At 38.7% G+C, this 18,691-nt stretch overlaps 1 protein-coding gene across 2 annotated transcripts in view; it reads left to right on the top strand.

Moving 5' to 3' along the window:
- Window positions 1-11,232, top strand: part of kcnh2b (potassium voltage-gated channel, subfamily H (eag-related), member 2b) — a 208,998-nt gene extending 197,766 nt beyond the window's left edge. For both annotated transcript variants that reach the window (XM_026913593.3, XM_034306610.2), the window contains exons 10-16: window positions 1,978-2,230; window positions 2,659-2,852; window positions 3,296-3,398; window positions 3,558-3,851; window positions 4,498-4,687; window positions 5,826-6,027; window positions 6,899-11,232. In XM_026913593.3, coding sequence (XP_026769394.2) covers window positions 1,978-2,230; window positions 2,659-2,852; window positions 3,296-3,398; window positions 3,558-3,851; window positions 4,498-4,687; window positions 5,826-6,027; window positions 6,899-7,132 — 1,470 coding nt within the window. In that variant the 3' untranslated portion in view covers window positions 7,133-11,232. The remainder of the gene's footprint in view (window positions 1-1,977; window positions 2,231-2,658; window positions 2,853-3,295; window positions 3,399-3,557; window positions 3,852-4,497; window positions 4,688-5,825; window positions 6,028-6,898) is intronic.
- The last annotated feature ends 7,459 nt before the right edge of the window (window positions 11,233-18,691 follow it).

Below are 18,691 nucleotides of genomic sequence, written 5' to 3'. Positions count from 1 at the left end.
CTTTCGTTGTAATGGTCTTGCTATTTCCTTTTCCAATTTCAGTGGTTAAATAACAAGGCTTAAAAAAAAAAAAAAAAAAAGGTAAAGCCAGAGTATATGCTCTATTCCATTGCATTCACTTATTATATTCTTCATTATGTTCTGGTGAACAGCTTTTTGTATTGGAAAGTGAACACTCTGATGAGCGGAATGGGTCTGAGTGAAATTGGGTCCTCTCCTCCACCCACCTCACTCAGTGTCTCATTACTAATAATGAGGAAATATGGCAAACTCTGATATTCCAGGAACAGAGAGACACTTCGTGATGAGGAAGAGGCTGATGAGATGGATGACATTAGACAGAAATAGCATAGTGTGACCGATTTTGACTGATCATCTGAGAATGGGTTATAGGTTGCTGAGGGAGTTGCTGAACTGTATCAGGCCACCAGCACTAAGGCTGTGTATGTGCACCGCATTTCAAGAGTGTTCAGCCTTTTATTTAGCACTTTGTTGAAGCACCATTGGCAGTGATTACAGCCATAAGTCTTCTTGGGTGTGATGTTACAAGCTTAGACACCTGAACATCCGTCTCTGCAATCTCTGTTTCACTCTCGTTTCAGGCTTTAGCTGGGCCAGTTAAAGACATTCGTAGTTGTATCCTGAAGACATTTCTGTGTTGGTTTAGTTGTGTGTTTGGGTCAGTGTTGTGTTGAAAGGTGAACATTTGCCCCAATTGGAGGTCCTGAGTGCTCTTGAGCAGTCCAGGCTTTAGCTGGACCACTCAAAGACATTCATAGATTTGTCCTAAAGCCATTTCTGTGTTGTTTTAGTTCTGTGATTGGATCAGTGTTCACTGCTGGAAGGTTAACCTTTGCCCCAATTGGATGTCCTGAGAGCTCTTAAACAGGATACCTTTAAAGATATAGCTGTACTTTGATCCATTCATCTTTCCCTCAGTCCTGACAAGACTCCCAATATATCCATATATTGCCTGGTGTTGAAAAATATCTCAGTGGTGCTGTCACTACCTTGCTTCACCATATTGACAGAATTGGCAAGGAAATTGGTTTCCTCCAGATGTAACACTTGAACTTCTGTTCAATGAGTTCAGTCTTAGTTTCATCAAACCAAGGCCTGAGAGTTCTCCAAGTGCGATACCATGTGCCTTTTACAGATATGAGGCCTCAATCCTTTCTTGGTGATCTGCACACAATTCCTTTCACCTCATAGCTTGTTTTTGAACTGACATGCATTCATCTGTCAAGCTTTATACAAATATAGCTGTATCATTCTCAGTCATGTCCAATCAACTGAATTTATGACATCTGACACTGTAATCAAGGTGTCACGGTGCCGCAGCAAGTAGCATTGCCACCTCACAGCTCCAGGGTCCTTGGTTTGATCCTCAGCTTGGGTTGCTGTCACTGTCTTCCTGCATGTTCTCCCCGTGTTCTCATGGGTTTCCTCCAGGTTCTCAGGTTTCCTACTACTGTCCACCATATGCAGGTAGACAGATTGACTATGCTGAATTGCCCATGGATGTCTGTGTGTATGCATGGTGCCCTGCAACAGACTGGTGTCCCATCTACCACCTTGCCCAAGGTTACCAGTTTTAGCTCCAGATCTGCCATGACCCTGACAGGGATAAAGCAGTTACTAAAGATCAAGTATGATAAACGGAAAGAGGATGCACTTCATCTCAGTTTTGAGTGTCATAACAAGCACCATCAATGGATTCAGGCCTCATCACTTTTCCCACTTTTTTTTTACCTTAAAACATCACATTTACAGTAACAATTTTAAGGTGTCTGAATAGTTTATGAATGCACAATATATTTAATGTATATACTAAATCTGTTTGCTGACTGTGGCCTCAACTTTGCATATAGTTCCTGATTTCTTAGTTATGGTGTTCAATGTTTTCCACTACCCTAATAGTTTTGTGTTCATTTCAAGTCTCTTTCTCTTTCACACTTTTTCTGTCTACCACTCAAGGTACTGAAAGGCTTCCCTGAGTGTCTTCAGGCAGATATATGTCTGCACCTGAACCGTACTCTTCTGCAAAACTGTAAAGCTTTCAAGGGATCCACTAAAGGTTGCCTGCGAGCCCTGGCCATGAAATTCAAAACCACTCACGCCCCACCGGGTGATACGCTGGTCCATGCGGGTGATGTGCTCTCAGCCCTTTACTTTATTTCCAGAGGATCCATTGAAATACTACGTGGAGATGTGGTGGTGGCCATCTTAGGTACATACCAATATGGTTTAAAATTTGGTTGAAAAACTCTTTTGTCTTCAGTAGTGATTTTATTCTTTTAGTACTCGGGTGGAGTGTAAGAGTGTAAGTGCAGAGCAACATACAGTGGTATTTTTGGGTTATTTATTTATTTGTTTATTTATTTATTTATTTGTGTATGATTTTGAATAGTTTGCTGCCATCTGCTGGACATAAATTGAAAGTACCTAATTTACCATGCCTTTATATCAGGTATAGCAGATTGACCAAAAACAAAAAAAAAAAATCAGCAACTTTGCAACTATCCATAAATATGTACCTATCCAACTTATAAACAACCAGATATTACTATTTTTTTCTACAGAAAAGAATAAAAACATTCACTTTACATACACTTAACATTTTCCCTATATTGATATTATATTCTTTATTTTCCACAGGAAAGAATGATATATTTGGTGAGCCCATCAACTTGTATGCTCGACCAGGCAAGTCCAACGCTGACGTCAGGGCTCTCACCTACTGTGACTTACACAAGATCCACAGAGAGGATGTTCTGGAGGTTCTGGACATGTATCCAGAGTTCTCAGATCACTTCTGGAGCAACCTGGAAATCACCTTCAACCTGAGAGATGTAAGTCATTGCTCCTCTAGCTCTCTCTCTCTCTCTCTCTCGATCATGGTAATACATACACTATATGGCCAAAAGTATGTGGACACTGGACTGTCACACCCATATGTGGTTCTTCCCTAAACTGTTGCCACAAAGTTGGAAGCACATAACTGTAAAGGATGTCCTTGTATGCTGTAGCCTTACAATTTCCCTTCACTGGAACTAAGGGGCCCAAACATGTAACAACACGACAATGCCCCTGTGCACAAAGCAAGGTCCATGAAGACATAGTTAGACAAGGTTGGAGTGGAAGAACCTGAGTGGCCTGCCTGAATGTGGAATGTGAAAAAGTTAGAAAAAGCAAATGCTCTTATCAGTGGTATTCGTTTTATCTAGCGAATTTTGTCAGTATTTGTTGATTTTGCTAAAGTGTCACTATAATGACATGAGCCTTTTTACCGCAGACCAACATGATTCCTGGGTCTCCAAGCAGCGAAGACTCAGACTGTACAGGCTTTAACAAACTCCGCAAAAGAAAGCTTTCCTTCAGACGGCGAACAGAAAAAGGTACTGTTCAGAGGTCGGCAGTGATAGTGATCAATAAAAGAATGATTTAATGCATATTTTGCCCATATTTGATCTTTAACCTATTTTGCCTTGAAGTTTAAGACTGCTCTGTTTGTAAGCCATCAGTTTTTATCTAGTATTGTTTCTGTCTCTTGTCAGATGATGCAGATGCAGGAGAGATCAAGAAGAACCAGAAGCCGGTGCGACGTAACAGGAAACAGGCCAGGAGTAATCAGAACGAGGGACTAAAACCAGACTTCGAGGGGCCTCGGAGTTCAATCTCTTCCCACTCCAGTGGCGATGAAGGGGAGGATCTTGTTCATACCCGCTCCACTCTGCCAACAACATTACTGGAGCTCTCTCAAGCCCAAGGCACTTCTATAAACTTTAATGACACCCCCGAGGGGGAAGCAGATCCTAAAACAGGCGGCAACACCTGCAATGCTCTGTCAGGTAAGATCAAACCATGCCAGGAAACTAGGCAAAAAATGAAACAAAACCAGTAACTATGGTTGTAATATGTAGACTTTAGGTTGAATTTGTCTTTCCTACCAAGTCACATACTCCTTACTTTTCTTTAAATATATTCTATCATGAATTACAATAGAAAAAGGATCAGGAAAAAAAACATTAGCAGGGCTTTAGCGAAATCAGCCCTACAGTGTTACAGATATAGAAGAAAAATAAACATATCTTTCCAACTGAGATTGCCTTTTCTGAGGGCAATAACAGCATTTCCTGTTCTGCACTCTAACTGTGATAGCCTCATCTGAGAGTTTGTCATGCACTTAGATAAGGATATTTCAGTAAGATAAAGCTGCATACATAAGTGTAGGTCGTTTCTGTCTTTTCAGTATTTTGTGTACAAGATTAAAATTTTAGCTTTTTTTTATTTTACTTAATTATAATTAATCTGTAATTGCTTCAATGTACAAACATTTAAGTACCCTACATAGAGTAAGATTTAAGTACAGTAACAAGAAATACATTCAGTCTATTTATACATACCAGTGGTAAAAATATTTTTTAAAAATTATTGCTTTTTAGATTTGATACAAATTTTCCTGAACTTGACTTTATATCATTTTCACTCCCTTAGGTGCACTCTCAGGTGTGTCCAACATCTTTAGTTTCTGGGGTGAGAGTCGGGGCCGTCAGTATCAGGAGCTACCCCGCTGCAATCTCCCATCACCACCACCTCAGCACAACACCCCATTACACAGCATCTCAAGACAGCAACGGAGCCAACTGGAGAACAGGCTGGACATGCTGCAGACGCAACTCAACAGGTTAATTGTGCAGAACTAACACTCCCTCTCCCCATCCCAGATACACACACACACACAGGCTAATGCAAATGATAATCAGGCAAAGAAACTCTAAACACACAGATGATAGAAGAGAAATGAGGCACAGCTGAACTCTATTAGAGAAGAAACCTAAAGTCAACACCACAATAAGGACAAGCACAGGACCTTAAACAGAAACCAAGAACACATAATAGTGTTGCCATGGGAGTCAAGACGTGAAGCAGGATTGTGAAAAGTCTTCTCGAATTAGCATAATATCCATTCATGCTAACTCTATAATTGTTCTATACTGCTCAATAGTTAGCAGGTCATAGAATTTGTCCCAGAAATTACCTGCACATTACATCTTAATATCACAATACATGTATACAGTACATCTAAATGTCACATGGCATTAAGCCAAAGCTAATGAAAAATTTACTATTTTTCAAGAGATGTCTCAGTGTAATTAAATGACACTATTCTTGCAAATGGCATCTAGATTTGTTGAAAGTTGGTAATCAAATCATCAGAATAAGCTCACTACAGAGAAGACCCCAGTAATATGTACTATGGAATGCTTGCATGAATACAATACAACGTGCCTCTTAAAAGATGCCATGAATTCAAATATTGCTCATGTTTAAACTGTTTTGGAGACATTTGAGAGAATTATTTATTTCCCTACTAGGGATGTAACACAATGACTATCTATATCTGTATCAGGTTTCAAATATCTCTATGTGCATTAAATCCAGAAATTGGCATGGCCCAATCCAGAATATTTAAATATTTTAAATATTTTAATTAAATATGAACCCTACCACTATGTTCCCCCCCAAAAATGGAAAAAACCCAGCTATAGAAATAGCAGCACATTCATGTTGGTCTTTCTTTCTTCCCACAAGCTTCATATCTGACTGCTCACTTGTGCTCACATGAAAGTAAAAACCTCGCGTGACTTTTGTTGCATCCCGCTGAACATTTCTTTACAGTTTCTAAGAACATGCCTCATTTTCTCCTATTCATATCTGTATTTGTATCCATTTAGAACACCTGTTAGAATACCTGTTCAATTCGAATAATGTATTCATATACAGTTACATGCCTTTTTTGTGTTTGTGTATATATTTTCCAGGTTGGAGACCCGTATGTCCACAGACATCAGTGCAATCATGCAATTGCTCCAGAGGCAGATGACACTGGTGCCTCCAGCCTACAGCACAGTATCCTCACCTCCGCAGGCATCACTGTACCTCGGCTCAAGCCCGGGTCCTGAAGAGTCACTCATCCAGACTGTCACAACTATGGAGTCTGAGAGACTATCCTCACTCTCACAGGTACATATCTGCCCAGATACAAAAACTAAGATATAAAATAGTATATCATGCACGTCTACTCGTTGAGCAGGAATCTCACCCAAGCCATATTCTAGAAATTACAAATGTGCCTATTTTGAGAGAGATCCTATTCTTAATTACACACATATAACCATAACACATTATGCTTTTTATGTTTACAGTCCTATACTGTATTTGCACTGTTATTTCCTGCATGGAACATCCCGTACAATATCATAAAGTATGCAAAACTATTTTAAAGATTTTAAGGTACAAGTGCTTGCACCTTTAGTTAAAGGAATATTTAAGTGCAGAAACAGCATTTGAAGAACATAAATAGACATTTAGGACCACTGTTGTACCTTTGATTGTATATTTACAGTACATTGTTTCTATTGATGAACAAAAATGCTTTTGTACAGTATGTTTTTGTTATGCCATGGCCCTGAAGGCACAATATTTTGCACATCTGTCTTCCCTACAGCACTGATTTGAATGCATTAGGCAGAGCAGCATTGCTGGGATTTTTAAAGACTGTGTATTTTTAATTAATACCCAAATAATATCTGGTCAGGAGTGGGCTTGTGATGGTTTGTTTCCAATGATGGAGGATATAGAGAGGGTCTGACAAGCTGTGCATAGCAACAAATGGGCTACAGTCAAGAATTGTAAACCTACAATGTGCCCCTGTATGGTAGGTTTTCATGATAAAATGGCCAGTGAGTTTTGGTACAAAACCCGGTGTAACTAATAAAGTGGCCACTAGGTCTATATGAATGGGATGACAATAAATTCTGATAATAATAATAATAATAAATTATTAGGATCAGCTTTAAATTTCCAATTCCTCTTTTGTGTCTGCTCTATCCAGATTCTGGACCCACAGGACTTTGAGGAATTCCCTGCCAAGTCGTGCGAGTCTCTCCACTTCGTGACAGAGCCATTACTTAGACCAGGAGCTGCCCCCCTGCAGGCTCTGTCCAGCCTGGACCATAACGCTGAGCCTCCAGACCCCAACACCCAGCGACGTTTCTCCCTCCAGGAACCACAAACACCTCTGGACTCACGGACACCGCAAAGACACAGCTCCGATCCCGGGAGCTAGGGAGGGAGGGAAAGAGGGAGGACGAGGAGACAATGGGTAAAGAGAGCAAACACAGATTGGACAAGGCTCCTCATTTTCCTGCCTCTCTCACTACTTCTCAGTCGTTCAATCTCTCTCTCTCTCTTCCTCACGAATCTCATGCGGCTGGAGGGGAGGTCTCTTCCCTTCATTCCTGTTTTTGCACAGTTAGGGGTGAGAATGGAGGGCTGAGATGAGACACGTGCGTATGCTGGAGCTGGAGGAGGACTGTCACTGTCCAAATCTACAGGACTTAAAGACCATAATCCACTGAGTGCAACATGAGGATGGAGGCCCATTTTAAAATCTGTGCCCTAATGTCCTCAAGACTGGTTGAAACATTAGCAAGCTGACATTAAAATAAAAATGAAGAGGAAGGAAGGGTGAGGAAGGGTGTTGAACATTGTTCACCCTTTTGGGCTTTTGTTATAAAAGCAGAATCCACCCAAAGGAAGGCGTCCATGTTCAAATTGTCCCTTTACTACTGTTATCCAGTATTGGATTAATATATATGAATAATAATGAAAATAATAACCTAAGTAGCCATCATGTCTTGCACTGAAATTTTGCAGAATCTTTATCTATATCATGTCCGCAGCGCTTCCAAAGTTAAAAAACACAAAAAAGGAAAAAAATAGTAAAAGACTTCCTAAACTTTTTAGTGTTAGCTGGCCTAACAGAAACACCTTGTGTGATCTGTCTGTTCTGTCCTGTTGTTCTGCCTCTTTCTCCCTTCATGTCTGTAGTTAAAGGCATATTGGAAAGCGAGCACATACTGGATCAGCTGGTTTGCATTAAGGTGGAATTGGATGTGTCTAAAGCCATGTCATAACTGAACATATCAACTTTTTGTGCATTGCAGGTTATAGTGTGGCTTAATTGATAAAGTAAGCATAATACGTGTGTCTGTATTAAACCCTGCATGATGTCAGGTGATATTCAAATGTTTGTCCAAGTTTGCATTGGTTAAAAGTTTCAACAAAATTAGGTTTTATACTTATATTTATTAGGGACGTCCTGGTTTATTAGCAATACTTAACCCTAGAACCTACAACCTCACATTAATATAATTCTCTTTTGGGATAAGACTGCAGAAAAAAAAAAAAATCAGTTGCTTTACCCAAATATATGTATATGTGTGTATGTGTGTGAGATATGCAGTGAAGTTAATAATTAATTGAATTGCATACAGTACAGCAATTGACATGCACTGTATAGCACATTAAATATAAGCTTAGCAGCTCCATCAAGATGAAGATTGCTGCATAAGATTCTTCAGGTAGCAGAACATTTTGCTCTGGGAACTATTGTGCTGCATGCTACTGGCAAGCATACATATACAGTAACACTATCTGACAAAAAAGGCACTATGGTGAGTGTGTTATTACTCTTACAGTTTGAACTGTAAATTGGTTTTTATAGATACGAAATAATACCATCATTTTCCAAGAGATAATTTTATGACAGAAATGGAGGCGAAATCAAAGTTGCTGATTGTCACCAACTATCTTCTACAGCGTTTTCTAATATCCTTAGGTTATTATAATTACATGGGATGACAAATGAGGAGAACATGTTGGAGATTGCAGACCACATTCTCTTTCATTCAGCACACAGCTGTTAAAAGAGCAGACAGTGATACAAGTGCAGCAAGACTGATTTCTACACATTGGCTATAAACAGTTGAAAGTCATTAATCTTGTATTAGCATGAAATGTTTCTGAATACTGCTCCCAGTGTATTTAACTATAGTTAACCTCCATGTGATTAGAGCAACCACTCCAGTGCAACTGGATCTTCATGTTTCCGAATGCTGCACTTTAGAGAACAACCAAAGCATCAACTGCATCGGCACTGATTTTTCTCTCTAGCAATGTGGCTTGACTTTGTGTGAGAGTTTGTGTCAAATTCTGAATGTATTTTACAGGGAGAGTGCTGTTAAAAACTCACAAACTTCAGATAGCTTGCTTTCTTGGCAAGAAATGGTTTTCTAGCCCTCATCGGACTATTCTCCGGGTAACGCAAGCTCTTTAACAATGTTTAGATATACAGGCAATGCAGCATATTCACCACTGGAACTCAATATTCAAAATTTATTCATAATGGGAAAACATTTATCACCATAATATCCATAACATAACTTTCATCTGTGTGTGGCACCATCTTGTGTTCTAGTGTAAGCTTGTGGCCTCCTCTATTATGTAACCACAATCCTTGTGTTTTGTTATTTGTTTAGTGTACTGCTGTGCACTTTACAGATCCCCCTACCTTGCAAGATGTAAATAATTAGAGATTTTTTTTCACATATCTACTTCTCCAACTACTGTTAGGTATGTATATATTTTTTAGTCTTGGTTTTAATTTATTTTGGTAATGTATTTACACTGGATTGCTCTCTTTCTCCCTCTCATGTACTGTACATAGGAGAGTCTTGTAAAGGAATTGATTCTTGGCACTCATATAGCCGGCACTATGCAGAATCTGTCATTTCCTTGGCATGCTTTGAAATGCAGAAAAAAAAAACTGTAGATGAAAATATATATATGTTTGATTTTTTTTAACATAAATAACTATGTTAATAATGTTAATATTAATAATAATAATAATAATTAAAATGAAAATGACACTGATGGTGATTATATAATACAAGACAATTTACCTTTGTGCACATTTTATTTGCATGCTGCACTCAAAGGATAGAGGCGCAAAGGCAGCTGACTCACTGTTGAATTCTGAATGTGTAGACAGATGCACTGTACTTCCAGGTCACTTGCCAGAGTGATTACATTTACTTCCAGCTCATGGAAGAATGGACATTGTGAAATTGAAAACTACTGTAACAATGTTAGTGGAGAGATTTTGACATTATAAATCACAGAATTACAGCCAGAGAATATTAGGGGGCATCCATATAGTCTCTTAGTCCATATCAGATCACTCCAGAAAGCTAAGCTACAGGTCCTGATTGTGTGAAGCATAAATGGTTGAATTTATAAAAAATTTAACATATTTCTTTCAATAAACCAAATGAAATTCAAATGTCAGACTGTTTTTCTTACATTAAATATGGATAATAGTCATCTTCGCTACTTCAGTTCTTTTACTGAAATATTATAAAATGGTGCATGTGTACGGTACTAATGAAATGCTGTGTTCAAGTGGTGTTGGAAATTCTCCTACATGGAAATAACACTTGACCTCGTGTTTACAAGTGAACTATAAGCAGCAGCATTGCACTGAAGCTAGTCATAGCTCAGTCTCATCAAATGTTTCCCAATCAACTTTGCTACCACAAGTGGATTCAACTGCTGCAAAGGAAGCTAAAATTAGCATCTCAGTCTCACTACCATTTACAGCAGACCAAGAAGATCATACGCTTATGCTTTATGCTACCGCTAATGCTGCACTTGGTCCCAGGCAGTGTTTGTGAGCGGACATAGATGACTGGTAAGATAAAACAACAGATCCATTACTATGGTGAATTATTAAAAGACAATACTTAAGGACAACATAAATTTTAAAAGATGGTTTGATTTTTTTCCCCTATCAAAAGGAAATGTGTTTTATTGACATATAAACTCTTTTCAACCAAGAAGCATGGTTTTGTTGAAGGATTCTGTGATTTGAAGTACTGTTGACAAAGCTTTGGAGAAAGAAAATGCAGTCAAGTTTTTTTAACAGGCTTTTTAAAACTAAAATGGGCCTAAGAAGTCTCAACTTGCTGTCATTGCTGGCAGTTGATTCTGAGCTTAAAGATCTGGCTTTTGACAGTTTAAGAGATGAGTTTGGAAGGGAAAAAAGCAAGAACAAAGCCAGTCATTTATGGTAAGACCGCCTTCTCCATAACAATGAGGCTACTCAAAAACTCACAATGAATGTGTAATGTATGTGCTTTTCTAGGCTTTCAGATCCAGGCTTTAAGACCACCATGGTCAATTTAAAGGATAAGTGAATTCTCCTCAATTGTTCTAGACACAAACCACCCTTAAAAGGTAAGCAAGGGATCGCAGCCCTTATTCCATCACTCTCTAGGATCACAGACCCTTTTTCTAAACAATGCCTCTCTCCACTTCACTCCAGCCCTCTCTCCTATTCATCCAAATCTATTCCCTCATTCATCCAACACCCTCCTCCATTCATCCTAATGCCCTCCTTGTATTCATCCCTATCCCCTTCTCTTACATTCCCTCCCCATTTCACTTATCCTAGTCCCCTCCACATTTATCCCAATCCACTCTCTGATTCACTGAACCCTTACCATATACATCCCATCCCCACCCTCATCTATCCTATCTCTCTTCACATTTCAATCCCTTATTTATGTCTTCACACATACTTCCTTTCTCTTCAACCCTCCTTCCAATCTCTTCTCTGTATGCATCCTAACCACTCCCTCACACCTCCCGTCCTCCATCCACCCCCCCACATCTATCCTAATCCTCTCCCTCGAATCATCCCAATCTCCTCCCTCACTCATCACTAACCTCAATCCCCTCACTCATTCAACCAACCCTCTCCCCAACCTTCTTCACTCACCCCAATCCCCTCCTCCAATTCATCCCAATCCATCCCCTTATTCATCCCAACCCAATCTCACACATCCCATCCCATTCACTCATCCCAAAGCACTTCCTTTCATTATTCTTTTCATTATTCCAACCCCTCCCCCATCTACCCCATCCTTCTTCACTCATCCCAGTGTCCTCTCCATATTCATCCAAACCCCTCGTTCACACATCCTATCCCTCTTCGCTAATCCCAACCCCCTACTATGCCCTACTCATCATAACATTCCTATTATCTCCATCCAAGGGAGTATTTCCTTTCCTCTATTGCATCAGGCGTGTTCAACTGGGTAAAGACTTTAGAAAAACTATTTTACATCAATTGTCCACTCTCCATGTCCTCAACATCTCTTCATCAACCCCTTTAACTACAAACACCATTACCTCACACACAGACCTCTCACAGAAATCTTTTTTCTTTATTCTAATTCACTGAAATCGATGAATCATTCCCATTACAGACAAGGACAATCCACATTTGGAACTGATACTATTCCTTCATTAACACACAAATTCATGTTTTGGCTTTCTATTGCAAAGCAGAAGCCACCCAGAACTCTAGCCCAAGTTCTCAGAATCCCTCCGTTACCGTTCCCCAATTACTTTCCATTTCATTCACAAATGAGTATGGCTAGTCTTTTTTTTTTTTTTTTTTTTTTTTTAAATAATAGCATTAGGAGTAATAGGAATATTTTAAACATATAATAGGAACAATTTGTGCTCTCACGGCATGGACTTCAAGTATAAATACGATACACAATGAATCTGGCAGGAAAGCAAGCTGCAGAGTACAGCTTTAATTGGCTAGTAATTTTGAGATGTTCCAGCCAGCGCCTGTCATTGTGTGTGTTGGTTAAATTAAACAACTGAAATTGAGCAGGACTTCCTTGCTCAAGTAAATCAATTCTCATGGCTTCTAATTTGTATTAAAATAAGGTTTAATAAAATCTAACAGTAAAGACAGATAACATCATGCAGCAACAGCTGTAATTTAGACTTCATTCAGAAAAAGCCCACTGCAGCCACCCTGTGGCTTATTTATTTATATTTATTTATAAGGATGCATAAATGCAGCTATAATCAAATTAATAATGTGTAACAAGAGAAAATGCATAATTGGGGCAAATAGTCTAGTCTCTGAGGGAATGAATGTATTACAAATGAATATTTTTTGTTTATTCATTGTAACCTGAAAACACTGAATCCAAATCCAAGATTGGGGTTAGTGTATAGTAGATGTGGATTTCTGTAAAAGGTTTGGGCCGGGTTATGGGCAGGGTTATTATTGGGGCCGTAATCACAGCCATGCCAATATTCAGTATAACCACACGATTGCAAGAGTGATTATTGCTTTTGTACAATAAATATAAAATTAATATCAAGTAACTGACATTTCAGACACAATATTGCCATTTTTTTTAATTATTTTTGCTAGGCAAAGAAAATAGATCCCCAAGAAGCCATACTCACTGATGGCAATGTTGGCTAGCTAATGCTTTGTACATTCCCATTAAAGGTGCATCTGGTGAAATTAGCTTCCCTTCTTCCTTTTCATCTTCATCTGATGAATCTTAGTCAGAAGTTATATTCATGAAAATTGTATTGTTTGCCATGTCTGCTAATGATGATAACTCTAGTGTAGTAACCGTTTCAGTGGGACAGTTGCTAGATTTGAAATTTTAGATAGTGAACACAGATAAGCGGAGTGATACATACAGTGAAACGCCTCAGTATGCGGTTATACTAAATATAAGCACTCTTGGAACACTGCTTGTCCAATCAAAATAGTGGACCGGAACTAACTGTTGTATAAATTTTAGTAGGTTTTGATGGTAGGACAGTATTCAGTACTTTGCCCTTTCAACGGATTTTACATCATTTTAATTTAACTAGAAAAATGTGTTTAAGGTTGCATTGAGGCAAGAAACTCACTGGGGAACCGCCATTTGGTGATCCTGGGATTATACTAAGCATTAAATATTATCAGCACGGAGGCAGCAGGGAAAGCACTATAGCCACCAGATGGAGATATTCCATCACTATTGGAGAAAAACCACAATATTTACATCATAGATTTTGCTCTAATACAATATATTTTCATTTCTGTTCCAGCTGCTTTTGCCACACTTGATTTGATTTATTTCTTGTCCAAATGAATGTTAATGAGTGACATACATTATATACAGATACAGTGAGATACATACTTCATTTACATTAAGCAGCATGTGAATATTTATGTAACCTTCCACTGACACTTGCTAATCATAGCGTTACATATTTCAGGATTCAAATATCTGATGATGTTATGGATCTTTAAAAAGGTAATTTTGTCACACTCGTTTCTATTCTGGCGGAAATGACGTTTCTCCACAGGGTTGTTGAGCTTACACTTCAGGAGCAGGTGAGGTGTTCAGCGGTAGCTCAGTGGTATAGTATTGAACCAGTGATCAGAAGGATGTGAGTTCAAATCTCAGCACTGCCCCTGCTGGGTCCTTGTGGATGAACCTTAACCTTTATTATGCAGTATTACCTTTAACAGCCCTTGCTTGGCGTGGAAGTTATATCTTCTATAATCATGTCCCTCATTGCACCTGTGCCCTAATTAGAAACCCTGTCTACTTATGCAAAAATATAATGGCTGACCCTGTGCTCCAATCCTAGCTTCCTAACAAGGTCAGATATGAGAAGAAAGGACTTTCACTATACCGTGATGTATGAGACAAAAACTCTCTTTTTAAAAACCGTACATTCTCTCCTTCACTGAAACATGGTTAATTCTCTGTATTGTATAATTTAGGTTTTAAGGCCTTTAAAGATTTAAACATTGGAAATACAACTGCATTCTTTCAACACCTGGCTCCTTTCCTCAAAATCATTTCTCAGTTATCATTTCTTTAGATATTTAAAAATTTGTTGGTGTGTCAAACAGTACATTCCTGAAGTTTCCTTATTTGCTTGATTTTTTAAAAATGAATGGTCTAATTTCAGATCTTTATGAACAGATCATTCTATTAGCTTCTCTTATTATGTCGAATCCTTTTGGGAAGCAGTCCTGCGAGAGGAGATGCCAGAAGTACTCTAGGATGGTGTACATGAAAGGGTCCATATGGGGCGGAGCTAAGGGCTGGCCTGAGATATCACTGATCACTCCAGTGGCCATCCAGAACTGGTCGTTGTTCAATTTGAATTTGTGGAAACAAGTGCTATTCAGTCGTCACAAAATTTACATCAATGATCATGTAATTCCTTGCAGATTGTTCATATGAGAATGAAAATGAAACAGTGCTCACATTAAGGGGAATTGCAAGGTGATACCATCTCCCCGGTAACATAAGATGTTTAAGTTTTACACACTACCTTGCCACAACAATCAGTCATGTTTTAAAACCCACCTAACTAACTAGAAACCATCTCAAACTGCATTTAAACTAAATAATATGGTATATCAGCACTATGTTATTTGTTTCCAGGTCAAGTGGATTAGAAATAGCCTATCTGTACCTGTGAAACATGATGTGGCAAGGCTGATAGAAATAATCACTATTCATCAGCGATGCAGTGTTTAATGGTGCCTTTGGGAACGGTAAAGCAAACGTGTAGCAAATCACTTGCACTCTTAATCACCTTATTAACATTCAGTATTATAGATAAGATAGATAGCTAGCTTATATGTACTTTATAAGCTCCTTATCAGTGCTTATGTAAGACAAACTGAAACTTTCACTTTCATAAAGAATAAAAAGGCAAAGTTGGTCCAAATGTACACTCCTGAGATCCATTTGTGACATTTCGTTTATCCTTCTGAGACAGTGGGGTGTAGTGCATGCAGGTGTTTTTAATGTCAACTTAAAAAGCCACGCTTTTTAATGTTAAAAAAAAAAAAAAAAAAGAAAATGTTGTTGGCCTATACTGAAATAAAGATGTGTTCCCTGTATTTCTGGACTCTGTGCAGGTGCAGTCTTTGTAGGCTCACTACCCATGTCTTTAAAATGCAAATTTTTAGTCCACACCTGGGCCCTGGGTAGTCAGTTCCTCTGTTCCCCTAGCTATGCAGTTTGGCATCATTCATGTATTTAATGGCTTAAAATAAACAGCTATTGATTAAAATAATGAAAAACAATTTCTAAATAAAAATTTAAAAGTAAACACATTACACTTGTAAAAATGTAATGCTGTGTCACAGGGACAAATCTCTCCTCACTGCAGGACCTCTACCACAGGGGGTGTATGCAGATAGTATAGCTGTGTCATCATCTCTCCTGCTCGCTCTTCACACTCATCACAGCCAGAACACATCCAGACTCACACACAAACAACACCCATTGTTTACGACTTCGCCCTTCAGCATTCCCTTATACACATTGACACACTGAATGTATAAAGTGCTGCAGTGTGTATTTTACAGGATGTACCTGACTACACCAAGTTCACATCAACAGTTAATTTGTACATTGCCTTAAGTTGCATAAAGCCTCACCTCATGTGATAAAGAGTACATTTACTGTATTTTTAGAGGCCTGTAGGTCACATGATATAGCTCTTGCATATTTCTTTATATCTCTGAAAATTAAATGGTCTGACCTTGGACTGAATTTGCCAGGACACCCAGTCCTGGGATGATTGGCAACATGTCCTGAAGGCTTTCCATTGTTAAACAGTACTTCTCACTTCAGAATGGTGAATTTAAAGTTGTTTGGAGATGGCCTTATAACCCTTCTCAGATTGATGAGCAGCAACAGTTGCTTCTTTGCAGTCATGGTTAATGGTCCTTTCTTCTTGACATGATGTAGACACACACCTAAATGCACCAGAACAAAAGTCTGCCAAAGGTTCTGCTTTTATAGAGGTAGTCAAACTTCCTGATGATTAACTAATCTTGTGCATATCATTAGTAACACCTGGCTGCTAACTACTCTCTTAATGATTGTGGAAGTTGGAAGGGTGTACTTGTTTTTTCCCACCTGGTTTCTGAATGTTTGGTTTACTTTTTTTGGGGGGAAAAATGGACACATATTGAAATCTGTTGTGTTTTTTTGTGCTGTCACATAAGGTTATTTGTTATAGAAGTTGGTGATGACCGCACAATTGTTATTTAGGCCCTGATAAATAAAAACATGGAATTGAAGGAGGGTGTACTTTCTTTTTCCCATGACTGTATGTCTGAACAATAGCTGTTATATTTCCATATTTTTATCTTGTTCCAGTGTTGCACAATATGTGATACTTTCAACACTGTCCTTATTTTATTAGATATTATTTATGCTTTGTTTTCATTGCATAGGCCTTTCATTGTACAAGGGAGCTTGTGTATATTTTAATCTGTTTCATGCAAATCAGATCCATGCAATGGTTGTATTAAAAAAAAAAAAACAAGAACTATCTGGAAAAGAAAGCAAAAAAAAAGCAGTTTGCATGTAGTAGATACTTCAACGAGACTTCAGAGTAGGGCAATAGTTTTTCTTTGAATTGAGATAGGCTTTAGAGACTGTCAAAATCACCTCTGTTTGATTAAGACTGGACGATGATCGTGTCAGTCATAAATTCTTTAATGTGATTGGTTGAATTATGGATGAGGGGCGGGACATGTTGGAGTTAGGGCAGGGACAGAGCAGTGCTGCTGAGGCGGAGGGCGGATCATCGCGACGCTAACGACACTACAGACGCCCGAGGAACTGTCAAAAGGAAAAAAAAAATACAGTGTACAAAACGGTGAGTGTAAAACTAAATACACCGTGTCACTAATGACATTGGGTATTAAAAGCGTGCTTTAATGCTTTTCCTGCTGGTTTCGGGGTTGAAACTGTTTGTTTAAATGTGTTTTCTGTTGACTTTGGATGGGACGTGTGTGTAGCTACAGAACGCAGAAGCGCTGCAGCTAAAGCTAGCACACTTCTCAATGAGTGACACGGCCCACAAGATATGGCTGTCTGGCTGTGGAGTTATGCAAGCGGGCTTTGCCTTGCTGTGATTTTAGTGCCACGGTGATAATATTCTCCTGGATGATTTCACGCCTTCAGGCTATGTATTTTGTAATGTTACAGGAGTGTCCGGCTGTGCTGTTTGAAGCGAGCCTGCACCCTGCAACAACGTGGATATTTTTCACGCATAAAAGTTGATTAAAGTGAACGAGATTTGAATCATCGCGATAACAGAAACATGGCAGGCTGTACTTGTTAAACTTCCCAAACACGACAACTCTCACTGGCATGTTAAAGGAGTGCCTGCTTGTTTCTGGACATGTGTTTCCAAAGGGCCCTGATCTGTGGTTTAGCTTCAGATTGCACATATTGCCAGCAATCTTTCGAATCACAGATGTTAGTACACCATGATTGGGTTACATCAGACCAGTTTGATTTCTGTCCAGCAGGATTACAGATCAGCCAGTCTCTAGCCTCTCAGTCTGCTTATACATGAGCATTAAAAGCCAAGTGAATGTTTGATGGAGTCATAGTTCAGATGAGGTTGTCCACTAATACTCAAATATTACAAAACAAAAATGAACATGTATCAACTTGTTCATTCAGGAGGCTTTTTTTTTTTTTGTAATTTATGATTTGTGACTACAATAACAAACAAGTAGGAACTGAAATCTGGTTGATTATGCTACAGCAAAATTGCAGCTTCAGCACAATTAGTACAAAACACACCTTCAGTTTCAACACTCAGGACCAGAGCCAGCAATCCATGGCCTAAACTACAAGAAGAAGATGAAATTTCAGCAAGAAAAGTGTGTAGAGTACATTCAGAGGACTGCTGAGGAACAATCTTAAGCTGTTTTTTTTTTAAAAATTATTATTTTTTTGGTATATGCTGTCCATAATCTACCAAATCTAGTCATCTAATGACTTTTACTTGTGTTGCCGAGAGTAAGGTAGGCTATTAAGGCTATTAAGTAAATTTTCTCATGATACAGTAAATAAGTTTATGGTCTTGAGCAAAGGGGTTAAATGATTCTTGAGGCTTTTCAGATTTCACA

Source organism: Pangasianodon hypophthalmus, chromosome 1, assembly GCF_027358585.1.
Source record: "Pangasianodon hypophthalmus isolate fPanHyp1 chromosome 1, fPanHyp1.pri, whole genome shotgun sequence".
Lineage (NCBI taxonomy): Eukaryota > Metazoa > Chordata > Actinopteri > Siluriformes > Pangasiidae > Pangasianodon > Pangasianodon hypophthalmus.
Note: the sequence above shows the minus strand (reverse complement) of the source record. Positions and strands in the feature narration are given on the sequence as shown.